The 23,179-nt window shown below is 37.9% G+C and overlaps 2 protein-coding genes across 5 annotated transcripts; one reads left to right on the top strand and one right to left on the bottom strand.

The window, feature by feature from the left end:
- The first annotated feature begins 1,633 nt into the window (after positions 1 to 1,633).
- On the top strand, positions 1,634 to 10,656 carry LOC122670011 (urease accessory protein F). 4 transcript variants are annotated; one of them, XM_043866940.1, is made up of 2 exons: positions 1,634 to 1,685; positions 9,134 to 10,656. In XM_043866940.1, exon 2 carries the CDS (start codon positions 9,150 to 9,152, stop codon positions 9,879 to 9,881), a length of 732 nt encoding a protein of 243 aa, XP_043722875.1. In that variant the 5' UTR covers positions 1,634 to 1,685; positions 9,134 to 9,149; the 3' UTR covers positions 9,882 to 10,656. The 4 variants fall into 4 exon arrangements, with proteins under 4 accessions (XP_043722875.1, XP_043722879.1, XP_043722878.1 ...); XM_043866944.1 differs by having other exon boundaries at positions 1,652 to 1,685; positions 9,139 to 10,656; XM_043866943.1 differs by having other exon boundaries at positions 1,675 to 1,708; positions 9,139 to 10,656.
- Positions 10,657 to 17,025: 6,369 nt separating this feature from the next.
- Positions 17,026 to 17,649, bottom strand: LOC122668347 (ethylene-response factor C3-like). The gene has a single exon (XM_043864931.1). It carries the CDS (start codon positions 17,647 to 17,649, stop codon positions 17,026 to 17,028), a length of 624 nt encoding a protein of 207 aa, XP_043720866.1.
- Positions 17,650 to 23,179: the final 5,530 nt, after the last annotated feature.

Raw genomic sequence — 23,179 nt, 5'->3', positions numbered from 1 at the left:
ATATGTCACAAAATTTGATAGGTTATTAGGGCCTCTCTAGTAGTCTATCAAATAGTTAGCTTATTTACATTAAAAAGTTATGTTGCCAAATTATTAATTTACGCGGTCATGAATGTGAGAATGATGGAAATGAAATGACAATCGACATGATTGAAGTAATGGATATGATTGGAATACGTCTCTATGCAAAGTAGGGGTTAAGCCTGTGTACATTTGCCTCTTTCAGTAGTGGGAGCTTTGTGCATTGGGACACTTTTTTGAGGGGAATGAAAACAGAAAATGTTTTGATTTAACACAGAATAGGATATTTTTATCATGACTTTAACAGTACTAAACTAAGCACAAGTAATCGAAGATGGGTAAAGATAAATATTCGTTCATCAATGGTTGATTGCGAAAATGATAGTTTAGTCATTATTTCACACAGTTCAAACCCATATTTTCATTATCATGGTTAGTTTAGTCATATTTTACAAGTTATCATGCTTAATAAACAGGACTTTAAACTAAGCATGCAAGTAATCAGACCAGATGGTTAAAGATATAATATCCGTTCAAGCCAAAAAGTCAATGGTTGATCATTAAGTCCAAGAAAATAAAATATAATTGATACAATTAGAAAAAATGTTCAAATAAATCGACAAATATCAAACCCATAACATCTTGCTAGCTAGGTTACAATGCCATTCTTAATAATGTTCATCTCACTCCCTCTATGATGTTAACTAGTCTTTAGCTAAAAAAGAAAAAAAAACTAGTATTTTTTTGGAACTGGAGGTGTCCGGCCTTTGGATGCATTGCATGTGATTGGTCCTCTTGTTTCGAATCAAAATCATCCACAATGAGATCATCTCTTCTGAATTTTGCAAACTTCTGGTCTGATTGCTGTTGGTCATAGATATAGTTGTGACTTGCACAACAATCCATCATAATATCTCTTCGATATTTGGGTGAAAAGGCATATCCATTTCACTAATGGAATCAATTGTTCAATCACGTCCCGTAAAGAAGGATGCTTTTTTTTCTCGGGGGTGGGCGGGGGGGGGGGGGAAGTAAGCTTATTTATTAAAGTGTGTTCAGCCACGGAGTGGAAGGTAGCCAAATTGTCTCACGCACGCAACAAAGACAAGGCTTTCTTAGCAAGAATCAGCCACGGTGTTAAATATTGTTTCTATTTCTTAAAAAAAATAAATAATCAAATAATACATGTGAGGGGCTGAATTATTTTTTTGGTAAAGAGGGATTGATTGAGCTCCTCTCCAGGGAGTCCAATACGCCCGCAGAGCATCCTGCCGTTGAACTGTGCCGCACACATCCCTAAGCATGCACCGAATCCTGTGAGGGGCCAGGGCCAGATAACTTTTTCCAAAAAATAAAAATAAAAATCCATTAGTCTGAACTGTGAACTCTGAATGAGAAACTTTCCATATCGGCCATTCCATTGGAACACAACCATAATTAAATGCTATTTCGATCTGTGTTTGGTAGGAAGAAGGAAGAAGACCTGTTTATTGCGCATGATTAGGAACTTGGGAAAATAATGGTTTTCCCCATGGATTCATAATTGAAGTTGAACTCATGACCTCTTAACTACGTAATATTGATTCTTACCTACTGCCATGGGCTGATTCATCATTCTTTCTCCTCTAAACTACATAGCAGACCACTGTTCCAGCCATTTTCAGGTCAGAAATAACAGGTTTTACAGGTCCGTTTCTCCTTCTTAATCCATATTCTCCCTCTTATAATACATCTTCTGCTTCCTTCTTCTTCTTTACTGATCTATTTTTATTTTCATTTGTCGTAACTGCAATCAGAATTTAAATTAAATTATATGTTATTTGTCCGTTATCATACTTATTCAGTTGTGAATATCAGATACTCTTCTTTTCTTCTTTACCTTCGAATTTAAGCTTCTTGGTTACTGTTCACAGTCCCTAACATGTATCCGACTTCTTACTTTCCTCTAATTTCTTATACTGTCTAAAATCCCTAGAGTTTGAAACTCTATGGCTAGCAAAATTGGGAACGGATGATTTCTTAACGGCTGCGGTTGTGGTTTGGGGTTTTGTAAACTACAATTTTGTTGATGACATTTTGTACTATTGTGTATGTCAATTTTGTTTATGATTATTATTTGGATTAAATGCCATGTATATCTTTTGTTCTACCATTTTCCCAATTAATATTGTCTTGTTCTTGCTTGTTCTTCCTTGACTGGGATCACTTTCCAGTGATTCACTTTGTGCTAGGGATGTCGTTGAAGCTTGTTCTGAAACCCTGATGGTCTTTTTGTGTTCTCTGTTTGTTGGCTTGAAATTGAAAACATTGTAGAGACGAAAATCTCTTTGGGCTTTAATGACTTCGTCTGAGATATATTGTCTTTGCAGGGTCCATCAATATGAAGATTCTCATTGGTAGACTATAGTCAGTTTGTTAAAACTTTTCCGCTATAGAAGAATCATTTGAGTCCGATGAGGGGTCTGGATCAGAGATTTCAATTGGGTGATTTGGATTGGATGATATTGGCATGAATGATCTCAGATGGTCCGGTGTTAACCTTACTTGACACAACAAAGGATTGTTTTTGATAGAATTGCTTGCAAACTCAATGGAGTTTTAGTTAATGAAGCTTGGTTTGCCTCTTTACCAACTTCCCATGCCTCCTTTGACCACCCTGACATTTCCGACCACAGTCCCATTTCCCTTCTTGTCCAGCCTTACATTCCCTTTGGTCCCAAACCCTTCAAATACTTTGATATGTGTTCTCATCACTAGGTCTTCCTTCCCATTGTTAAAGCTGCCTGAGAGAATCCTATTAACTCCTTCTCTTCCCCCCCTTATTACCTTTGCCACTAAGCTTCGCAATGTCAAATGTGCCCTCAAAAGTTTGAATTCTTCTACCTTTGGGAACATTACCACTCGTGTCACTATTTGTAGAGATAAGTTGGCTGCCATCTAGTCTAGGCTCCAAATGGATATTCACAACAATCACTAAGCTAAAGAAGAAAAAGTGACTTCTCAATATCTCATCTCTTTGATTACCCAAGAAGAGAGCTTCCTATGACAAAAATCCAGAATCAAATGGTTGGAGCTTGGGACTCTAATGCTGCATACTTCCACAGTCAATGAAGGCTAGGTCCAATGCCAATTCCACCTCCATGTTTATTACTAGAGATGGCTCTCCTCTCCACAGTGTTGAAGCCATTAAGTTTGAAGTTGTTGCCTACTCCATCGAGATTTTCCAGCCCCACACCTCTCCAGACTTGGATCTCATCCCTAACCACTTTATTGGTTCTCTCCAAGCCATTCCAACTGATGATGAGATGGCTATGGTCCTCTCCCACAAGGTTAACAGAGCCCCCAGCCGTGATGGCTTTAGTATGGGTTTCTTGCTGGGACATCATAAGGGTTGATCTCATTAAGCCCATTAAAAGGTTCTTCTTTAACCCTAGTCAGATTAAAGGGGTCAATCATGCCTTTCTTTGTCTCATTCCCAAGAAAGAAGGAGCTTCTTTGATGTCTGACTTTAGGCCCATATCTCTGTGCAACCTCCTGTACAAGTTCATTGCCAAAGTCCTTGCCAACCGTCTTTAGCTGGTTGTTAACTCTTTTGGTTAGTGCCAACCAATTTGCTTTCATTGTTGGTAAAAGTATTGCGATAACATCCTCCTTTGTAATGAGATTGTCAGAGGTTTCGACATGAAATCCCATTCTCTTGCTGCCTTATGAAGATTGACATCCACAAAACCTTTGACTCCCTCAAGTGGGACTTCATTTCCAAAGTCTTGCTCAAGATGTCCTTCCCCCCTGTTTTCGCCGACTAGATTCATTCCGGTATCTCTCCCCTTGCTTCTTTGTGTTTGTCAATGGCAGCTTGGCCTTCTATTTTGCCTCCTCTGTGGGTATTCGCCAAGGCTGTACATTCTCCCCTTCATTTTCTCTTTGGCCCTTAAAGTCCTCTCTAGGAGTATCCAATCCAACACGACCAACACCTCATCTCCTCCATCCCCAAATGCAAGGCCCTCATGTTAACCCACTTAGCCTTTGCAGATGATCTCATGATTTTCTCAAAATCTGACCCTCTCTCCATTGAGTCCATTATGTCTTCCTTGCGTCTCTTTGAAGCTTTGTCGGGTCTCCACATCAACCTCCTCAAGTCCCACCTTTTCTTGACAGGGATCCTTAATGAAAGCAAAGCCCATCTTCTTGATTCGATTGGTTTCTTTCTTGGCCGCCTCCCAGTTAATTATCTGGGGCTGCTTTGATCACTGCTAGATTGACTGGTCACCATTGCACTTCGATGTTGGATCTTATTTGCAAAAGGCTTCACAATTTTGGAAAATCAAGCTCCTATCTTATGTGGGTCATTTGGAACTAATCAGATTAGTGCTCCAATCATCTTACATTTATTGGTCCAGTGTATTTAGGTTGCCTCATTCTACTATCAAGGCAATGGAATCTGTCATGTGTACTTTTCTTTTGAAAGGGGCTGAATCAGTTAGATTTCTTCATCCAACTAGCTGGACTATTGTTAGTCTCCCTAAGAATGAGAAGGGGTGGGGGGGGAGGGGGCTTGGCTTGAGAAGGATCAAAGAGGCTTGAGAAGGATCAAAGAAGCAAATATTGTTGGCATCCTCAAGCTGATTTGGAAAATTATGGCAACGAAAGACAGTATTTGGGGTGATTGGGTCTAATCTACTCTTCTTTGGAAGGACTCTCTTTGGACAGTTGCCCCCTCCTTTGATGCCCCTTGGATATGTAGAATACTTACTAATATCAGGTTAATCTTTCGAGAACTTATTCCTCCATAGTTGTCAAGGCAGCAAGGCGACCCAAAGTGGTGGAGGGGTGCCTAAGCGCTTAGGCGACAAGGCAGCCGCCTAAGCGTCACCTAGGTGACCAAGGTGCCCAAGTTTTATTTTCTTATTTCCCCCCTTATCTAACATATTTAGTATGCTGCAATATATACCTTATATCATCAAAAATCAACATTAAGCCACATCAAGTCATCAAAAATCAATATTAAGCCACATCAAGTCATCAAAAATCAACATAGAACTAGAAGATAGCAGAACTGAAAAAACAAGCTATTGGAAGTTTGAAACAATCAAATCATACATTTAGTTTATACTATTCTTGGAATTGGTCGAGGGCGGGCCTTGGTGCAACGGTTAAGGTTGCTCCATTGTGACCAAGTGGTCATGGGTTTGAGCCTGAAAACAGTCTCTTTGCGAAAGCAGGGGTAAAGTTGCGTACGTTATGACCCTCCCCAGACCCCGCAGTGGCGGAAGCTTCGTGCACTGGGTACGCCCTTGTGTTCTTGGACTTGGTCATTGTCCTGGTATGTCTAGTCTCACATTTGGTTTATACTGTTCTTAGAAAATATGATCTTATCTATAAATAATTAAATTGCTTTCGATTTAGAGAAATGTTGTTGTTCTCCAAGAAGTTTGACTGGTCAAATGATTTTATTTTTACATGAGACTTTTTGTATTAGGTAGAGTACAAAACCAGCTTTCCAACGAATCCAAGATTGCTTAAATCTGATTTATATTGAAGGAGTTATGTTCCGATCAAACCTTATTTGGTTCGCTCTGAATGAAAAAAAAATTTTAGATATCAAAACAAATGAATATTTTACCGCTCTTTTCGTTTTTAGCAATGTTTTACCATATTAAGATTTATAGAATTTATACATTTGAGAAAAACTCTAGCATTTGAAAGTTGAAAATTTCACCTACCGTCGAACATCCAATTTTTGTTCTTGAACTGAGGGGTTGACTTTTTATCCTTTTGGAAATTTTATTTTTTAACTATTTTTATTGGATTCAAATAGGGGGTATTTGCTTATTTATGAATATTATCCTAAGTAAATGAAACAACAAATATTAAAACATTGACAACCAAGTTTAATACCAATAGAACCAGTGCAAGGTGCCTTGTACTAAGGCGACAGTCGGCTGACCCCAACAAAACCACCTGGATGCCAAGGCGGCGCCTTGACAACTATGTATTCCTCTCTCCCTCTCAATCATGTATGTGCACACGCTTGCACACAATTTTCGGAAAGGCTACTACTAGTGTCATTTCTACAAGTGCGGACAGCCTATTTGAAATATTTCATGCATTTCTTATAAGGTGGAGTAGCACTGTCTTTGGAGATTAGGATGAAGATGTGTACTCAAAGTAAGGTTGTAGACATTAGTCTCACGTGGATTTGATTTGATTTGATATTATAGTATTTATATTTGATTCTTTGTTGTGTACTATTACAGCATGCATGCATTTGATACTTTCAATTCTGATTTACGATACCCTGTAAATCTGTAGCCCTGTAATATGCAATCTGGTTTGATATCATGCATTTTTAAAAGATCAGATGCTAAGCATATTTTTGGTAGCATGATAATAAGAGCTTCATTTCGTGATGGTTCATCAGTTCATGAACTCTGACCTTTGACTTTAAGCCATCAAGTTACCGAGCGTCACTCTGTCCTTAGGGCTAGGAACTGACGGAATTTAAGTGGGATCATTCTTTATTGGGAAATTTACGAAACACCCCCTGAAAATGGGTCGAAACTCGGATCACCCCCCAAAATTTGAAAATACTCAGATCACCCCCTGGAATAGAGCCCAATACTCAGATTCAACCGTACCGTCAGACAACTAATGAAGTCAGCTGGTTAAAATTTTTGAAAACCCTAAACTACCCTTAGAAGAGTATAATTTCTATTTTACCCTTAGATCTAAAAACCCAATATGTACTTCTTTTTTTTTTCTTAATTAAAATAAGGAATCGGAGAGGGAATATCCCCTCTTCTTCTTCCCCAAATGGCTAAACCGAATGGAGTTAGGGTTTGTACCCCGTTCCTACACCTTCCACTCAGACCACTCCACCTCTCTCTCCTCCGGCACCGGCACTGGCACTGGCACTGGCACCGGCCTATGAATCTTCCCCACTCTCCCCTTGATCTCCTGTTTCGCTTGATAATTTAGCCTTTATTTTATCCCCTTGACCTCCACCTCTCTCCTCCATTTCAATCTGATCTTCATCCAAGTAGCACACTAACCAGAAATCAGAATGCCCCCAAAAGCAGGTCGAGTGGAGGCCCTAGGTAGGGCTTTATGCTCCAAAAGTTTCACAGCAAACAGATCAGAGGGCTGGGTTTAGTTGAAGGTTTATTATGCTGAAAAAAAAAACAGAAAACAGAGTATACAATGAAGCCTTAAATCTGGAATTAAACCGATCAGATGCTTCCTGTTATTAGAGATTGATTGAGAGATAAAAGGACCGCCCAACACTTCTCTATTGATTATGCTGCGAATCATGGAACCGGTGGTGAATTGGGATGAAAGGGATGAAGAACAGGGGTTGGGAGTGGAGGTGGGACGATGGATTGCACCATCATCATACCAATACGGCAGTTCCCCCTCATCAATTTCTCCCCTTTCAACTCTCATGGCCAACGACGAAGATCTCCACTCTCATTTCACTCATTTTCACTCAAGTGAGAGAAGAGAAAACGTGGAGAGGTGGAACTGGCACATGAGCACATCGGAGATTTGGAACAAATTTAAAAACAAAAAGGAAAAAATTAATGGGAAAGTAATTTTAAAACTACAAGTGAGGCTTTTATTTTAGAACAGGGAAGAAGAGGTAAGGGAGAGAGAGAGAGAGGTGTGGAGAAGAGGCGTAAGGATTGGAGAGAAGAGAGAGGTATGGATCAATAAAAGCCGACAAAGAAAAAGATGAACAATCTCTTATTAGACTTTCTTTCAATTGTGTCTTCCCAGGTGTCGTTTTCCAGAGGAATAAACGAAAGGGATATCTGTACTTTGTAGATCTGTAGAGTATTGTTGACGTTGAGGAAGTTGCAGGCCGGTCAGAAATGACATGCCGAGAATTCCATTCACTTTTCCCCTTAATCTATACCCTTCCCTACTCCCATTCTCCATTTCCACTAACCGAAAACCCAAACAAAGCTCACCGAACCACCTTCATTTCTGTTATTCCCATAACCCAAAACCCATTAGATTTGGTTTTAGTGTTGCAGGTTATGTGAGAAAGAGGGTTGGGGTATTTTAGGTTGAAGATGAAGGAAAGGGTAGTATTGTAAATTTGATTCTAATGATTTAGTACAAGGGTAAAATAGTCTTTTTACACCAATAACTAACAGCAGACTAACACCGTTAGTGTAGAGGGGGTGATCTGAGTATTTTCAAATTTCAGGGGATGATCCAAGTTTCGACCCATTTTCAGGGGGTGTTTCATAAATTTCCCTTCTTTATTTATTCATTTTTGGTGAATCATTCTTTATCTCATGATGTTAATTATTGCAAGTTATGGACGTCGCAGACTCGCAAGTAGTATATACATCACTTGATGAGGCCAACCTATGAGTTTTGTTGTTGAAGACAAATATTATCAGATGATCACAACCTCCCAATCAGAATTTTTGCAACCTTTCTATTTTCTGGAACCATTTGCTCATTTAGGAATTTTCCAAAGTAATGTTTAAAATGGGCTTGGGTGATTTATCAGATGGTTACAAACAACGTGCCCCTTATGATACACCAGATCCGGCTCGGTTATTGAAAGAGTGAATAGATCTGCCATTTCTTGAAATCTCTCTTTTGATTCAAAGTCGTGGTGTAACGTATATCCCCCCCTGTTCCGGTCTTTAAGTAGTAAGTAGGGGAGCTAGTATTGACTCAACCATTGTTGCTTCTCGAGAATGGCCGGGTTGAGGTGTGAAGTTGCTCAGCGCCCCAAAGAGTAGTGGGTCCGCCATGTAGCGCCGGCTGAGGTGAGAACCTCAGTTTTGATGCAAGTGATTTGTGTCCATAGTTATCAAGGCGGCAAGGCAACCAAGGTGTTGGAGAGGGGCCAAAATCAAGGTGTCACCAACAAGGCGGACCAAGGCGCCCAAGGAGCTTGGACGCCTTGATAACTATGAATTGTGTCAATTTGTATAATGGCTAGCTCATGTGTACCATATTTGCATGTATGCCTTCTATCAACGATATAGATTTAATTACCAATTTATTTCGATACAGTATTCAATTTGTTTCACAGCCTTCAAATTTCTGTTCAAAATATTGGCTGATGCTCTTTTTTTGTTTATGTCAGAGTAGCCAATTCATCAATGGAGTTTGAAATTGAACTAAATAAGGGGAATGGGGTCCTTGCATCTTCGGAAAATATTCTACGGTGGAGCCAATGGCAGCTGCTTGATTCCATTCTCCCAACAGGTGGCTTTGCTCATTCTTTTGGTCTTGAGGCTGCTATTCAAGCTCGTGTTATTTCAGGGCAGAAAGATCTCGAAACCTATGTTATCCATGTATTGGAGAACACTGGGAGCCTACTTCTTCCTTTTGTGTATACTGCAACGATGTTGCCTAACATGGAGACCTATTCAAAACTTGATAAGGTCTTGAATGCAACACTAACAAATGAAGTGAGTAGAAAGGCATCTATTTCACAAGGATCTGCTCTACTGAGAATAGCAGCAGCTGTATTTTCTGAGGTTCCTTCTCTCAAAAGAATGCGAGATACATTATTGGGTACTGGAACCATTTCTTTCCACCATGCTCCTGTTTTTGGGCTTATATGTGGAGCTCTTGGTATTGACAGTGGGACTTCTCAAAGAGCTTACATTTTTATAACAATGAGAGATATTATTTCTGCAGCCACTAGGCTGAATCTGGTTGGGCCATTGGGTGCTGCTGTTTTGCAGCATCAGATTGCTCATGTTGCTGAAAATATTGTGAAGAAATGGATGGATCGTCCTGTTGAGGATGCATGTCAAACATCTCCATTGCTTGATACTGTGCAGGGATGTCACAGTTACTTGTTTTCTAGGCTTTTCTGCTCTTAGAAAACTGAATATGCATACTTTCATATGCCTCTTTCTTCTCAACTGAACCTGGAGGCTTTTCTCTTTCAGAGGTTCTGTTATCTGGAAATTACTAATTATCAGTCAGGTCACTGGTAAAATGAAAGCAAATTTTGGTGTTGGATAATTGAGTTTGGATACAAGGATCTTGAATTCTTGGTTTTAAGCATGGGCTGGATAGTTCGCTGCTTCCTCCTCTTTGTCCAGGTAAGGATATTTGCTTTTATCTATGGCAAGTGTGTCATGGAAATGGGAATATTGATGGTTGAAAGCCGCTCATGTAGTATCATCCTTTTGTGGTATATCGTAGATATTCCTTGTTCACTTACCATAGACATATCCGAACAGGCATCTACGTACTGAGATAATTATATCATTGTTCAAGGAATGGCTGATGCTATATGCAGAGAAATATTAATAATTAGTATGTTCTTATGATACTGGTCAATTCTGCCGTCTCTGGATTTTTCAAACCTTTACTCCTCATGAAGGTCTTGCCTTCAGTAGTTTCACTTTTCCCCTTCAATGATGATCGATTACTTTCAGAGTGTGAATGGTTGCTGACCTTGCAGTTCAGAAACACATTTTCCTCCGACAAAAATGCATCTTATTTCAAATTTATTGACCGAGATTAGTTGGATTTGAGTTATAATTGCATAATTTTATGAGAATTGGATTTATCTTCTTCGTGCTGGATCATGCATTTGAATGCTCCTGAGCATCTACTTTCAAAATTAACCTCTTGGGATTTTTCCCTCTATTATGGAGGTAATTGTCTTAGCCCTTTGCTACTTGTTGTGCTTCTCATTTTCTTTTTCAATCTTTTACTGTAGGCTGTTTCTCGTAAGTATTTTATAGAGAATGGGGTAATCTTGCAATATTTTTGCTGTTGGTCAAAATAGCAAACATTTTAATATTAATTTTTCAAATGATTTTTAATATTCTAGCATTGATCTCTTAGTTTATCATAGCTATAAGTAGATGGAAGTTTGAGCATTAAGTGAATGTAATGTTTTGACCTTTAAAAAAGATAATGTTTCTTTTCCATTGATGGCATCTACTGGTAGGTCTTAATTTAGTGCTGTCATATTTGACCAATTGATCCCAAAGAAATGTTACAATTCAAGTGCAGCATTGCTCATATAACTATATTTATTTCTGTATGCTCTACTGAACCAAGCATGCCAAGTTTAGTATAAGTTGAAATAGTACAATATGACAAGGAGTTGATCATGGATATCAAGTCCTCTCAGTGATATAAGACGTGTGGCCCCACATTGTCAACCAGGGTGTTTTGAGGGTTATATTTGTTTCTTAGATATGTAGGACTGATATGGAGGGTTCACTCATGATCCAACAGGATATATTAATGTTTCAAATTTTGGAATTAAGAAACTAGGGTCATAGGTAATGGAATTTGAAAGAATAATTTGAAAGGTTAGTGATGGAGTGTGGTGGAGAGAAATATGATTTATTGGTTCGTCGGTTATTAACTGATGAGACCCTTATTGGAATATTTTAGTAATTGATAGTCTTTTGTGTAAATAATAAAGTTAGGTTGTGTAATGGTGAACTATGATTTCTCTTCTTCTCCTTCTCCTTCTTCCCTTTCTTTTTTCTAGCATAGGTAGGAGGTTGCATGGCATCAAAGCCAGGTCTCAAACTGTTTCAAAACCTGCATATCATATTACTCCCATGCGTATTGACCCTCTTCCTTGTATCATGTATCTTCTCACTGTACAAGGCCATTGACTTGCCTTCTTGAGATTAAAAAAGGAAAAGCTCCACATCATATTTCTCAATTTCTAGAAGGTTTGAAATGTAAAATTATAATCATTATATTGATTTCAAACTGTAGAATACTTTTTTCTATCTGCACTATTAAAACAAGGGAAGGCCTTTGATTGTTGATCAACAAGTTATAGATTTCAACCTGGAGTTTTTAGGATATATGGTGAAGTAGAGGGCCCAGTGGGGTGTGTATTGTTCTCTACAGTAGGTGTGTGATGAGAGCTTTCTTCATTCCAAGTTTAGTGCATATTGAGCCATGAAGTTGGTTTTCATGCCCCATTTCACTATGGAATGTGGCTCAAAATTCTGAATTTAATTATTTATAACTTAGACGAGGATATCATATTTCATATATCTCATTGAACACCATAGATATGTCATGGCCAGTTTGTCTTCTCCCGTTGATTTAGTCCGGTCCTTATGCATCTGAGAGAAGTAGTACCTAATTTGTGTTCTCTCTTCATCCATAGTGGTGGGCATCTCTTATAGAGAGGGTCTCCACTGTCCCTGCATCAAGGTTCAAAAACTCAGATTTCGGTCTCGTTTCGGCATGACCAAAATCTATCGAAATGAGCGAATTTTTGCTGAAACAGTACATTTTTTGCCAGTATCTTTTAGTTGGCCATTTGGGGTGGGGGGGGGGGGGAAACAGCCATATTAAGTTTCAATACTTCAGGGAAACATTATTTTAGCCTATATAAACATATGTAAACCTTTATATTGCGAGGAAACCTCACACAAAGTGGTGAGTTTGGATTTGCATCCTTGGTTGGCAGTATATGCTGAACTTCATTGTATACCTGGTGTAATATTGCCTATTCTACGCATTGTTTTTGTACTAGAAGACAGAAGGAAAGTAAAACGAGTAAATCAGCATACACCATGAATGAAGAAACATAATATTGATTAAGTATGAAATAATACAAAGTACATGTAAAATAGACTCATAGAGACCCAAGAATACTCCTTTGTACGGTGATACATGTGTACAAAGTGGACCCCCTTAGGCAATCCTAATGGCTAATAACATGAACTATGACGTGGAGGATCGAGCCCAGTCTTGGACCAATGGTGTCTACACCAATTTTCCTCCAACTATATGACAAATGCAAACCAAGTCATAGTGTGCCGGAAGAAATGCCCGAAGTCCTCCTTTCAAGCATGCAAACACAATCAATATAAGCATACAAGCAAATTTTTTTTCCTCCCAAAATAAGCATATGAGCATCTCATTTTGCATATCCACCTTAGAGAGCTATTTGATAAGTACACACTAGATGCTCATATGCTTATTTTAGGGAGTTATATGAGCATCTAGTGTGCTGACTAGGGTGATAAACAAATTCAAGCACAAATCAAATACCTCGCTAAGGTGGATATGCAAAATGAATGCACAAACATTTTACCTCTTGAAGGTGGATTTTCCATTGAAGCTCACATGGCTTGGTTCTTTTCCTCAAGTTCCTTTGCATGATTTCTTCAAGATAGGTTCATGGGTGTCTTGAGATCCTCCAAGTTTGACCCTCATTTGTGTTTCAAAATATCACCCAAGGGGTGTTCCAATAAGTGCCCAAAGATTTGGGAAAAACTTCTCTAAATCTCCCCTATTTATAGAAGAAAGAAGGGCCAAAAGCTGTGCACAAAAAGGTGTCCAACGGTCAATTTTTTGCCAAACCGGCTCATCCAACCGACTGATCAATCAACCGCTTGCTTGTTAGACCGTTGAAAGATAGTCATTTTAAGACCATTGCCACAGTATTGGCCTGTCACCGGCGAGTTGGTTGTATTAAACAGTTGTTTGATCTCTACAATCATCACTTTTAAAACATCTAACATGGTTGAAATCTCTACTCTTCTTTTTTCTCAGTTTAGGTATCTTATATATTGTTTTTCTCCCTTCCTCTATGTTCAGATTATTATAATGATCTTCATAATACAAGTCGTCATTTAGTTCCACATCTTGTTAGTATCTCCCTCAAAGACACACTTTCCTTGTTTGACCACTTTATCAGTAAATGAATCTCCTTTTAAGCTCCACCACCTTATCTTAGGATAAATAGGCACTCTTATCTTACAATTCTGCATACTGAGGTACATATCCAAGAGCACCAATACATGATTGAGTGGTTAGGCTATCCTTAGGTATAACCATACAGTTCTTACACAACAATCTGTCAGATTTTCTTGTTAGGAAGAAATCTATTTAATTAATATGATGCTCACTTTTGTGGGTAACTAAATGATCCTCTCTCTTTTCAAATGAAGTGTTCACAATGGATATATCATAAGCTATCGCAAAGTCTAAAATTGAGATGTCCTCCTCATTCCTCTCTCCAAATCCATAGCTTCCATGTATGCCTTTACAACCTCTACGATCTCTCCGAACATGTCCATTCGGATCACACCTTATAATAATCTTTGGTCCTTGACTATAACCTTGCATTAATCCATTCATGCGTTCCCAAAATTGTAAGTTACTACTTTATCCAATCCTACTTGGGGAGCATAAGCATTAATTATATTGATAACCTCCTCCTCATACACAAGGTTGATAGATATAATCTTATCTCCAAATCTTTTAACATCCACCACATCATTCTTTAGATCTATGTCCACTATGATGCCCACTCCACTTCTATTACTTTGATCTCCTATATATCACAGATTAAAGTTGTCCAACACCTTAGTTTTTTTACCCTTCCATCTAGTCTCTTGAATACATGCAATATTAATCCTTCTTCTCCTCATAACATCTATCAACTCTAGACTTTTACCTGTTAAGGATCCAATATTCCAAGATGTTAATCTAAGCCTACGCTTTTGGACTAGTTTCTTTACTTGCACTTGTCTATAGTACAAGAATCCTTGCCTACTTGTCACCGCAACACGTCGCTTACGGGGGACACCTAGCAAAAGGTCGATAGGACATGATACTAAAAAGAACAGAAAATAGAAACTAAAAAAAAACCAGAAAATAGCAAGGAGAGTACAATGATGCTCAAGTTTGGGTCGAATGGAGTGGAAGGGGAGGGGAACATCATATCCAAAATCTTGCCTAAGTTGATGGTTAAGAGAATCACAGACTAAACTTCAGACTCAGATGTTGTCAAATAACCCCATCACAGACATGAAACAACATATAAAAATAATAGAAAATAATAGGAACTTATGGAGAGCAACCGTAGAGGAGTAGTTAAAACACAAAAGAAGTTTAGAAATCACAAAAGAGGAGGTCACGGTAGAGGGAGAATAGTTGCTGGAAATCCTGCATAATAGTAAGGAAGAAGAAAAGAAAAAGGAAAGAAGGGGAAATGACCATAGGCTTCACTACCTATGGCCTGTGGGAAAGGCTTCACCACCAGTCCCAAACCAAGGATTCACCACCTTGGGTTGCCGCTTGCTTCACAAGGGTTGTGACTGATTCACCACAGTGCTACACACACTTACATAGAGCTTGATCTGTAGGCTAGTGTGCCCTTACTTCTTTATTTATAAGTTGTGATGATTACAACCAAATAGGGAACTCTCTAATATAGTGAGAGATCCTTTACTACTAAGCAACAATGAAAATTTTTAGTAACTCCCTAAAATAAAAAGTCCTAAATAACTAAGAAACAATAGAGTCTAGGAACTCTCCACAAAATAGAAAGACCCAAAATAACAACTACTAAGTAGCATACTTCGCTTACTAACAAAGGTGAAATACACAACTACTAAACAAAATAGAAACTTGCTATTTTAGACTCCACATAATATAGTGGCAAACAAAGATCTTTGAACAAGATCCTCCACTAAAGTTGTCCATTTAGGGGCCCACACTACTTGTGAGCAGTGTGCCACATGAACAGTACCACCACCAAACCTTCTTCTTCCTTGGACAACCCTTCTGTGGGAATCCTCTGATTCAAATTGTTGTAAGATATTCATGTAAGAGAGTGTTCAATGAAAATGAATTTTGGCTTGTATCTCCTATGAAACTGTTGAAACTGAGATCCAAGGACTCCAAGCCATTCATATGTGATATGCCAATACTACTTGGGACTCACCTCTCTAGAATTGAACCATTGAAGTAGTTGAATTTTAGCATGAGGTCAGGGAAATTGGAAAAAGGGCCCCCAAACTGATTGCTGTCTAGCTGTAGAATCAATTTTAGTCATTTCAAGTTCATTTGGGAATTTTCTGGAGAGGCTATTTCCACCAAGGTTGAGAGAAATGAGTGATTTACAATTTTTTCTAAACTGGGATGGAACTGTGACATATAGAATGTTGTTAGAAAGAAAGGTTAAGAGTCATCAACTGAACATTACCTGCAGGCAGAAAGAATACAATATTGTACCTGTGATTTGTTTCTTGAGAATGACATGTAATTTTAGAACCATTCCTTTTGATAGAAAAAAAAAGAAGAAGTTTCCAATAGTCTCTGAAAATAGAGGAATAGGCCCTTCAAGGCGGTTGCCTGATAAAATCAATGTGTTGGATAGGTAAAAGGAAGGAAGCTTAACAGAAGGTTGGAGGACTCCTAGTCTCTGTAGGGGTGATCCTGGATTGGCGGCCCTTGGTGAAATGGTAAAGGTTGCTCCATTGTGACCAAGTGGTCATGGGTTTGAGTCTGGAAACAAACAGCCTCTCTGTTAAAGCAGGGTGTAAGGCTGCGTACATTATGACCCTCCCCAGACTCCACAGTGGCGGCAGCCTTGTGCACTGGGTATGCCTTTTTGCAGTTTTCTTTCAGTGATTAATGAATTTCATCTCTACAAAAAATGAAAAAAAAGCGAAGTCCACACTTAGATCTGATTTCAACGTCTCTTGAGCATTACAATTGGATGGTGCAAAGTTGATTAAAAAACTTACAGGTTCCACCTGAGTCATTTACCCCTATATCTTCCAAGTATGTGTTACATCTTCCATTCTCACCTTGCTCCAGGGGCATCTCCTCACTCATCTCCTGTACCTGAATGCGTAGAGAATCATTTTCCATTTTCATTACACTACGCGCAAAAAAAGTGCAAGACATCTGAGATGGATCAGGCTGGCCAACCTACTACCTCTACATCATCTTCCTTGTCTCCAGATCCTATCTCTCCTGAGGCCCTATGGAGTAAGTGGAACTCTACTACTCCGGGAGAGGGATAAGCGGAAGCAGAAGCACGGCGTCAAGAAGAAAGGGAGTATAGGCGACAACGGGGAAATCAGAGAAGGGAATGATTTAGTTTCCTTTTAGGTTAAGGGAAAAAGAAAAGAACAGCAAGAAGAAGGGCACCAGGAAGGAAAAATAATGAAGAAAAATAAAATGAAACAAGAAAGCTTGAGGATGATACACATAAGTTATCTTTATTCAACTAGGGCTAGAACTCTCACAAGAACTAACAGGTTCTTCCAAGTCATTTCCCCCTATATCTTCCATTCCCACCTCACTCCCTTTGCTTGTCTTGTTTAAGAACTTCCTTCTCATGGAGTGTCTCCTTTTAAGTGTTATCACTGGTGAACACCCTTCATTGCAGCTGTACTTGATCTCTCGGAGTGAATCAACAACCTTTTCAACGGGGAAATTGAGAACAGCTAGTGATCCACGCATTGACAATGCTGCTTGATCATAAGCTAAGGCAGCATCTTCAGCATTCTCAAAAGTTCCCAACCAAACTCTTGTACCATTTCTAGTTGAATCCCTTATCTCAGCTGCAAACTTTCCCCATGGCCGCCTTCGGACACCGATGTAGGCCTTTTTCTCCTTTTGCTTTGGTTTTTCCTTCTCCTTAGAACTACTACTGGTATCTTTATGGATAGATCTGGTGGAGAGATCAGAACCCAAAGACTCTTCTTGATCAGCAGCTTTATTGAGAACATCCAAGAGGAGCATCTCTTGTGAGTCATGTTCATTGAAGGGAAGGGATGTACTCTCCAAAACAAGCTTTTCCCATGCAAGACATTCAGAGGAGAATTCAAAGGAAGAAGAATCCATAGAGGAATTACAAAGTATGAGTTTTATTCACTTCTTTTTATCACTTTCTTCATATAGGGGAGATTTTTTGAAGCCAGATCTCCCAGTTGAATACACAAATGGTAAAGACAGAGAAGACTGTTTTAGGGCATCTTTATGGCAAGAAGAAGCAATTGGGAGAGCAGACAACTAATTTTGAATTTAGTAAGTAAAACTTAGTATGTTACATTGGTTTGCTAATTTTTTTTTTAATCATATATTCACCTAATTGGTTGTAGTTAAGGTGTGTCTGTGTTAGTTAATGATATTTAATTTACCAAAGAGAAAGAAGCAACTGACCGAGAAGTGTGCATGTTATAGGACTTTTAATTATTTACTAAGCTACTTAATTATTTAATTTCATAGGTATTAGACCTAATTAAATTGTTAATTGCATAGGGATTAAGTGACGTAGGGCGGCTGCTCCACCCTACGTCATTCAGTGATGACAATGTGGTGGATTAACAATGCAGATCGTCTATGGCCCAGCTGCCCGTAGCAGCGTGTGCAGTGCAGACTGGGCCCCACGCACAATGATCGTCTTGCCCCCTGCCCAACGCCTTGCTCTAGTGGGGGTAAGGCGGTCATTGCGCGTGTGGCCCTGTCACGTCGCACAAGCTGCTACGGGCAGCTGGGCCGGAGGAGATCTGGATCCGTGGATTAAACAGTTAAAATTAAGATGAGTGTGATAATACGATTAATCAGGTTTTGGGCATGTCTGGGTCCAACACTACATATAAATCATTTAGAATGTAAGAAGTCTTATGCTGTGTTTGGGTATGCATTCTGAGTCAATAATGCATTCCAAGAAATCATGCCAAACACAGTCTTGATTTCAAAGAGTCTATTAATTATATGATTCCAAATACTTTCAAAGTATAGCTGTATAGTTCATTATCTCTAAACACAAGCTATAGTTGAGATCTTTCGGGAGTGGGGTGTCTGGACCACAAAATGTCGAGTTTGAGAAGATGAGATGATAAATATACATCAAATAAATAGTGAGTCCAGATGTTTAAGATCATGGGTGGAAAATTAAGGTTGCATTTGATATCATTATCTTGTATTTCATTTGTTTGGATTTGTGGGTTGATTTCGAAAGGTCCTTAAGAGGCAGTAGGCCTCGAGGGTTCCTTATAAATTCGTAGCGAGGATTCTTTTTCTATAATGTAATCTAAGAGAGGTGTGAGGACGAGCGACTGTAACCCTATTCTCCATTTATTAGTTTAGCAGATTGATCAATCTACATTGGATCAACTTACACTGATCAATCGAATGTTGAAAAAAGGTATCTACAGTTATTTATGTAAATGTGTGAAAGAGGCGATCATTTCCCAAAATGATTTTTTTTTATTGAGTTAAAATATTGACAATTATTGTACGAACGATATAAATAAGATTAATAATGCAGGTGTAGATTAACTAAATATTTGAGAGGTCCAAAATAGTACTTCCATTTTATTAATGTTGATGATAATGATCTTTGCCATGGAATTATCCTGCACTGATTCCCCACTTGCCGGCCATTGTATTTGAGATATAGTTAAAAATTAGGGCAAGCCTGGGTTTTATTTACCAGTTTCCATGTTTTCAACTTGCAGAGATTAATGCCTTCTAAAGAAAGGGCAACCAATAAAAAAATTTTAACTTATTTTTAGATTTATGTTATCTAGGGTTTCTTTGGGAAAGGTATGTTAATGGGTGAGTGAAGGAAAAAAGTTGCTACCACAATAGTATCTGAATTCGACCACCGTTTTTCCAAGTTTGTCCTTAATAAAAGGTACCTTCACTTGTCCTTGTATTGGAGGCTTTTCAATGTCAAAAATCTTTAATGGGTATTTTTGCTTTTTTTTGTTTTTGTTCTTTAGGCAAATGGATGGACTATGAAAAAATTTCAAAATTTTTGAACCTTCCAATCCCCAATAGATTTTGTTTTGGATCGAGTGGTCTTCCAAATAAGATCTCAACTTCCTTGTCATTATATAGTTTTTTTTTTTTTTTTTTTTTTGAGGTAAAAATCATCATATTGTTCCACATTAGCAATTTAAAATGAACTCATTCAGTCATTCACCTACTTTAACTATCTTTGTTTATGTTTTATGAAAAAGTGATCGACACGCTGCGAGGATATATTGACATTTTATACGTCAAACCAATGAGAAAAAAGGAGTGTCTTTTAGTAGGCATATGAAGGGCCCACATGGTTAATGAGAAAAGAAAACGTCCATTGATGAGAGTGTTATCATTGTAAAGGGGCGTGCATTGCGGGCAATGACCCCATCCTTTTCCCCTGTTTTATATATTTCAATAAGGAATGTGTTTCCCGCCACTTGTGGTGAATAGAATCAGAGAGGCCGAAAAAGGGTATCGAAAGGATATTTTTGGAACATATGAAAACCCATCATCAAACACCCCTCTATGGGTGGAGGGAAACTTAATCCTTTTGATAATATCTCTAATAATTATACCATTTTGGAGCTTCAAGGGAATGTCTATTTTACTTCTTTTATTTATAAATTTATATTTTCAATTTGATCCCCCCCCTCTCTCTCTCTCTCTAAGTGGCTAAGTTGGTAATTACGTAAACATCCCTACGGAATTATAATGGATCAACACCATGGTTCCTCTTTTATCTAAATTTTTTAGCTAGAGTAGCAAAGAAGTGTAAAATAGGCAATCACTTCCACTTAAAGGCATCAACATGGAATTATATGAAGAAATGACTTGGAAATTTCACTTGAAGGGCCTGTTTGCCCCAAAATAATTAGGGGTTAAGTTCTATTAAAAAGAAAAGGGGAAAAAATGGCTCACCACTGAAGGCCATGGCACCTTTCTAGTCATTGGAGTGGATTAGCAAGAGAAAACAAAGATGGGAGGAGGAGGAAGTGGAGGTGTGGGGACTAGGGCCTTGTGGTGGTGTGTGGTTGCATTCTCTATTTCTTTACTTTTGCCCCTTTTTTTATGTGAATTGATTTCTTGTAGGGATAGGTTTTAGTGTGCAAATGATTGAAAAATCTACTAGTAGGCTCCTATCTGATTGCAAAGTAAGGGAGGGGAAGGGAAGTTAAATTGATTTAAAAAACAAAAAAAAAGGAATTTTTATAATCATTAATTAACATGATTGTGTGTAACTAACTTCAAATCATTTCAAATTTAATAATTACAAATTAATAAAATTTGGGTTGAACCACATGGGCTACCTGATTTGACCCAAACTGATTAAATTCTAGCAGGTGGATCTGACCCGGTGGGTCTGCTCCACATTTCTAACATGTTTTTACTGAAAAGGAGAAAGACAAAAAAAAAGAGAAATGTGTCTTGAGGTGACACCATTTGGGTCTTGATTTAGAAGACTTAAGAACTAGGGGGAATCTGCATTTAAAGTACTATGGTTTATAACCCTGTAATTTTCTAATTGTCATTCATAATTAGAAACTAAATGATCCTACAAAAACAAGTTACTTGAAATGAGTTAGAAATCTATCAAGTTCAATAATCTTAGGCAAGAGATGAACAACCCTTCCAAACATAGGTATTTAATAAGGGATTAACTTGTTGTCACCAAAAGTGAACTTATCAAGTTATAATCCTTTTTTTTTTTTTTCCTCTTGTCTTATTTGTAAAATTCTTTGATGCATATTAATGTAGGAAAGTATATATAATGTGGGAAAAAGAACGTTGTGCGTGGAACAAGCACCCAGACACAAAAAAGCATGAAATTACTGCCCGTTCCCTTTTGAAATAAAAAAATTCGTTGATTCCACACGATCCGGCAAGGATCTCTTGCTCATTTAATGTACGGGTAAAAATAGATTTTCAAATAGTTGAAAGTTATTTAATGCAGATCCTATTTAAAAACTCTTTTTTACCACTGTATTAAATACATCATTAAATGACTTTCAAGGATAAGATAAGAAACAAAAAATAGAAAGATTACAATCTTATTGTAAGAAACCTTGATTACAACAAGATTTTCCCATTTAATAAAATGCAACTCTACTTTATGTTAGCTTCTTCGTGTTGATAGTGGTACTAGTCTCTCTAAGTAGAAAATACAACATAGGACAGCTCTCTCTCACTAAATAAAATAGTTTAGCTAGCATTGACTTTCACCTAACTTGATCACTTGGGCAATTGGCATCATGTCTTTTATTTATTTTTCTAATTTTAGCCAACAATAATAACCTTTCAAATTTAAGGTCAAACACTTGATGGCATAGCACACAGTTGATGGGGCCATGGATTGGTTGAAATATCCTATTAATTACTTGTTAATTATTAATGACCAAAGTTCAATAATTCTAAATTCATTTACTAGACAAGACTTATAACAAGCTTTAAGTGTAATCTTTTGCCAATCATGGTGTATGCAAAATTAGGGTGTAGCTTGGCCCCATAAAAAGAAGAGAGTACATAAGGTGTTTGGAGATGCAAATGGTAAAGATTATAGATCCCCTCCCCTGTGGGTAACCACTCCACTCCATCTCACACTATTCATGGAGTGTGGTTCACGAGTTGGACTCGTTCACGTACGTGAATGTATGAGAACGACTCACAACCATTCAGATGGAATCCACTCCTTGTGGATCCCATAGAGTGGATTCCATCTAAACGGTTTTGAGCTGTTCACATACATGAACATGATCTTGACTCGTGGTTCACTCTATCTCACACCGTCCTTGGGGTGTGAGGATCACACCCATGAATGGTGTGAGATGGAGTGGGGGTGGTTACCCATAAGGGAGAGGAACCTAATTCAATGGTAAATACTATAGGTAGTCTGAGAAAAATGATTTTTCATATTAGAAATAGTCTTAATATGTTCTCTAACATGTTACCATGTAGATTAGGGTCTAAGAACCACAAGAAAAAAATTGATTCCAATCTTAATTGTCATTGCAAACTTGATTCAGTATTGGTAATGGACTTGGGAAAGAATTAAGAATCCAACCATCATGCTCTTTCATATTTTGTTTAATATTTTTTATAACAATTATTTCTTTTAAGAACAAGAATGATAAACAAATAAAAATTCTACTCATGCAACACATGTTTAAATACTTCCTAAAGGATATGCGTAGGAATCAGAATAACTTCTTAAGTCCTAATTTAATGAAAACATAGAAAATGTACATAAAAAAAATTTAACCATAGAGAACATTAACAAAAGACAATATTCAAAACTTTAAAATGAAATAATATCTTGAAATGACCAAAATATATGAGACACACTAAATTAAGGGTGTCAATTTAGAACCAGGACCGAAATTGATTGTTTAAAACTAAATCGAATTGAACTGAAAATCTCAATTCGGTTTTGGTTTTGAAAAATGAAATTTCATTTGGTTCGGTTCACCAAATCGAACCTAAAGCATTCTAAATTCTACAATCATGTGTCTGTGTTGAGATGTATAAAATTATCTACGATGGGTTTCTTTGTTGAGTTGTGTAAAAAGAGTTGAAAAGATACCATATTTGACATTGTAGGACTGTATTTTCATGAGATTGTAAT

The sequence above is a fragment of the Telopea speciosissima genome, chromosome 7 (assembly GCF_018873765.1).
Source record: "Telopea speciosissima isolate NSW1024214 ecotype Mountain lineage chromosome 7, Tspe_v1, whole genome shotgun sequence".
NCBI classification, from domain to species: Eukaryota; Viridiplantae; Streptophyta; class Magnoliopsida; order Proteales; family Proteaceae; genus Telopea; species Telopea speciosissima.
This window is presented reverse-complemented; position numbering and strand designations above follow the sequence as displayed.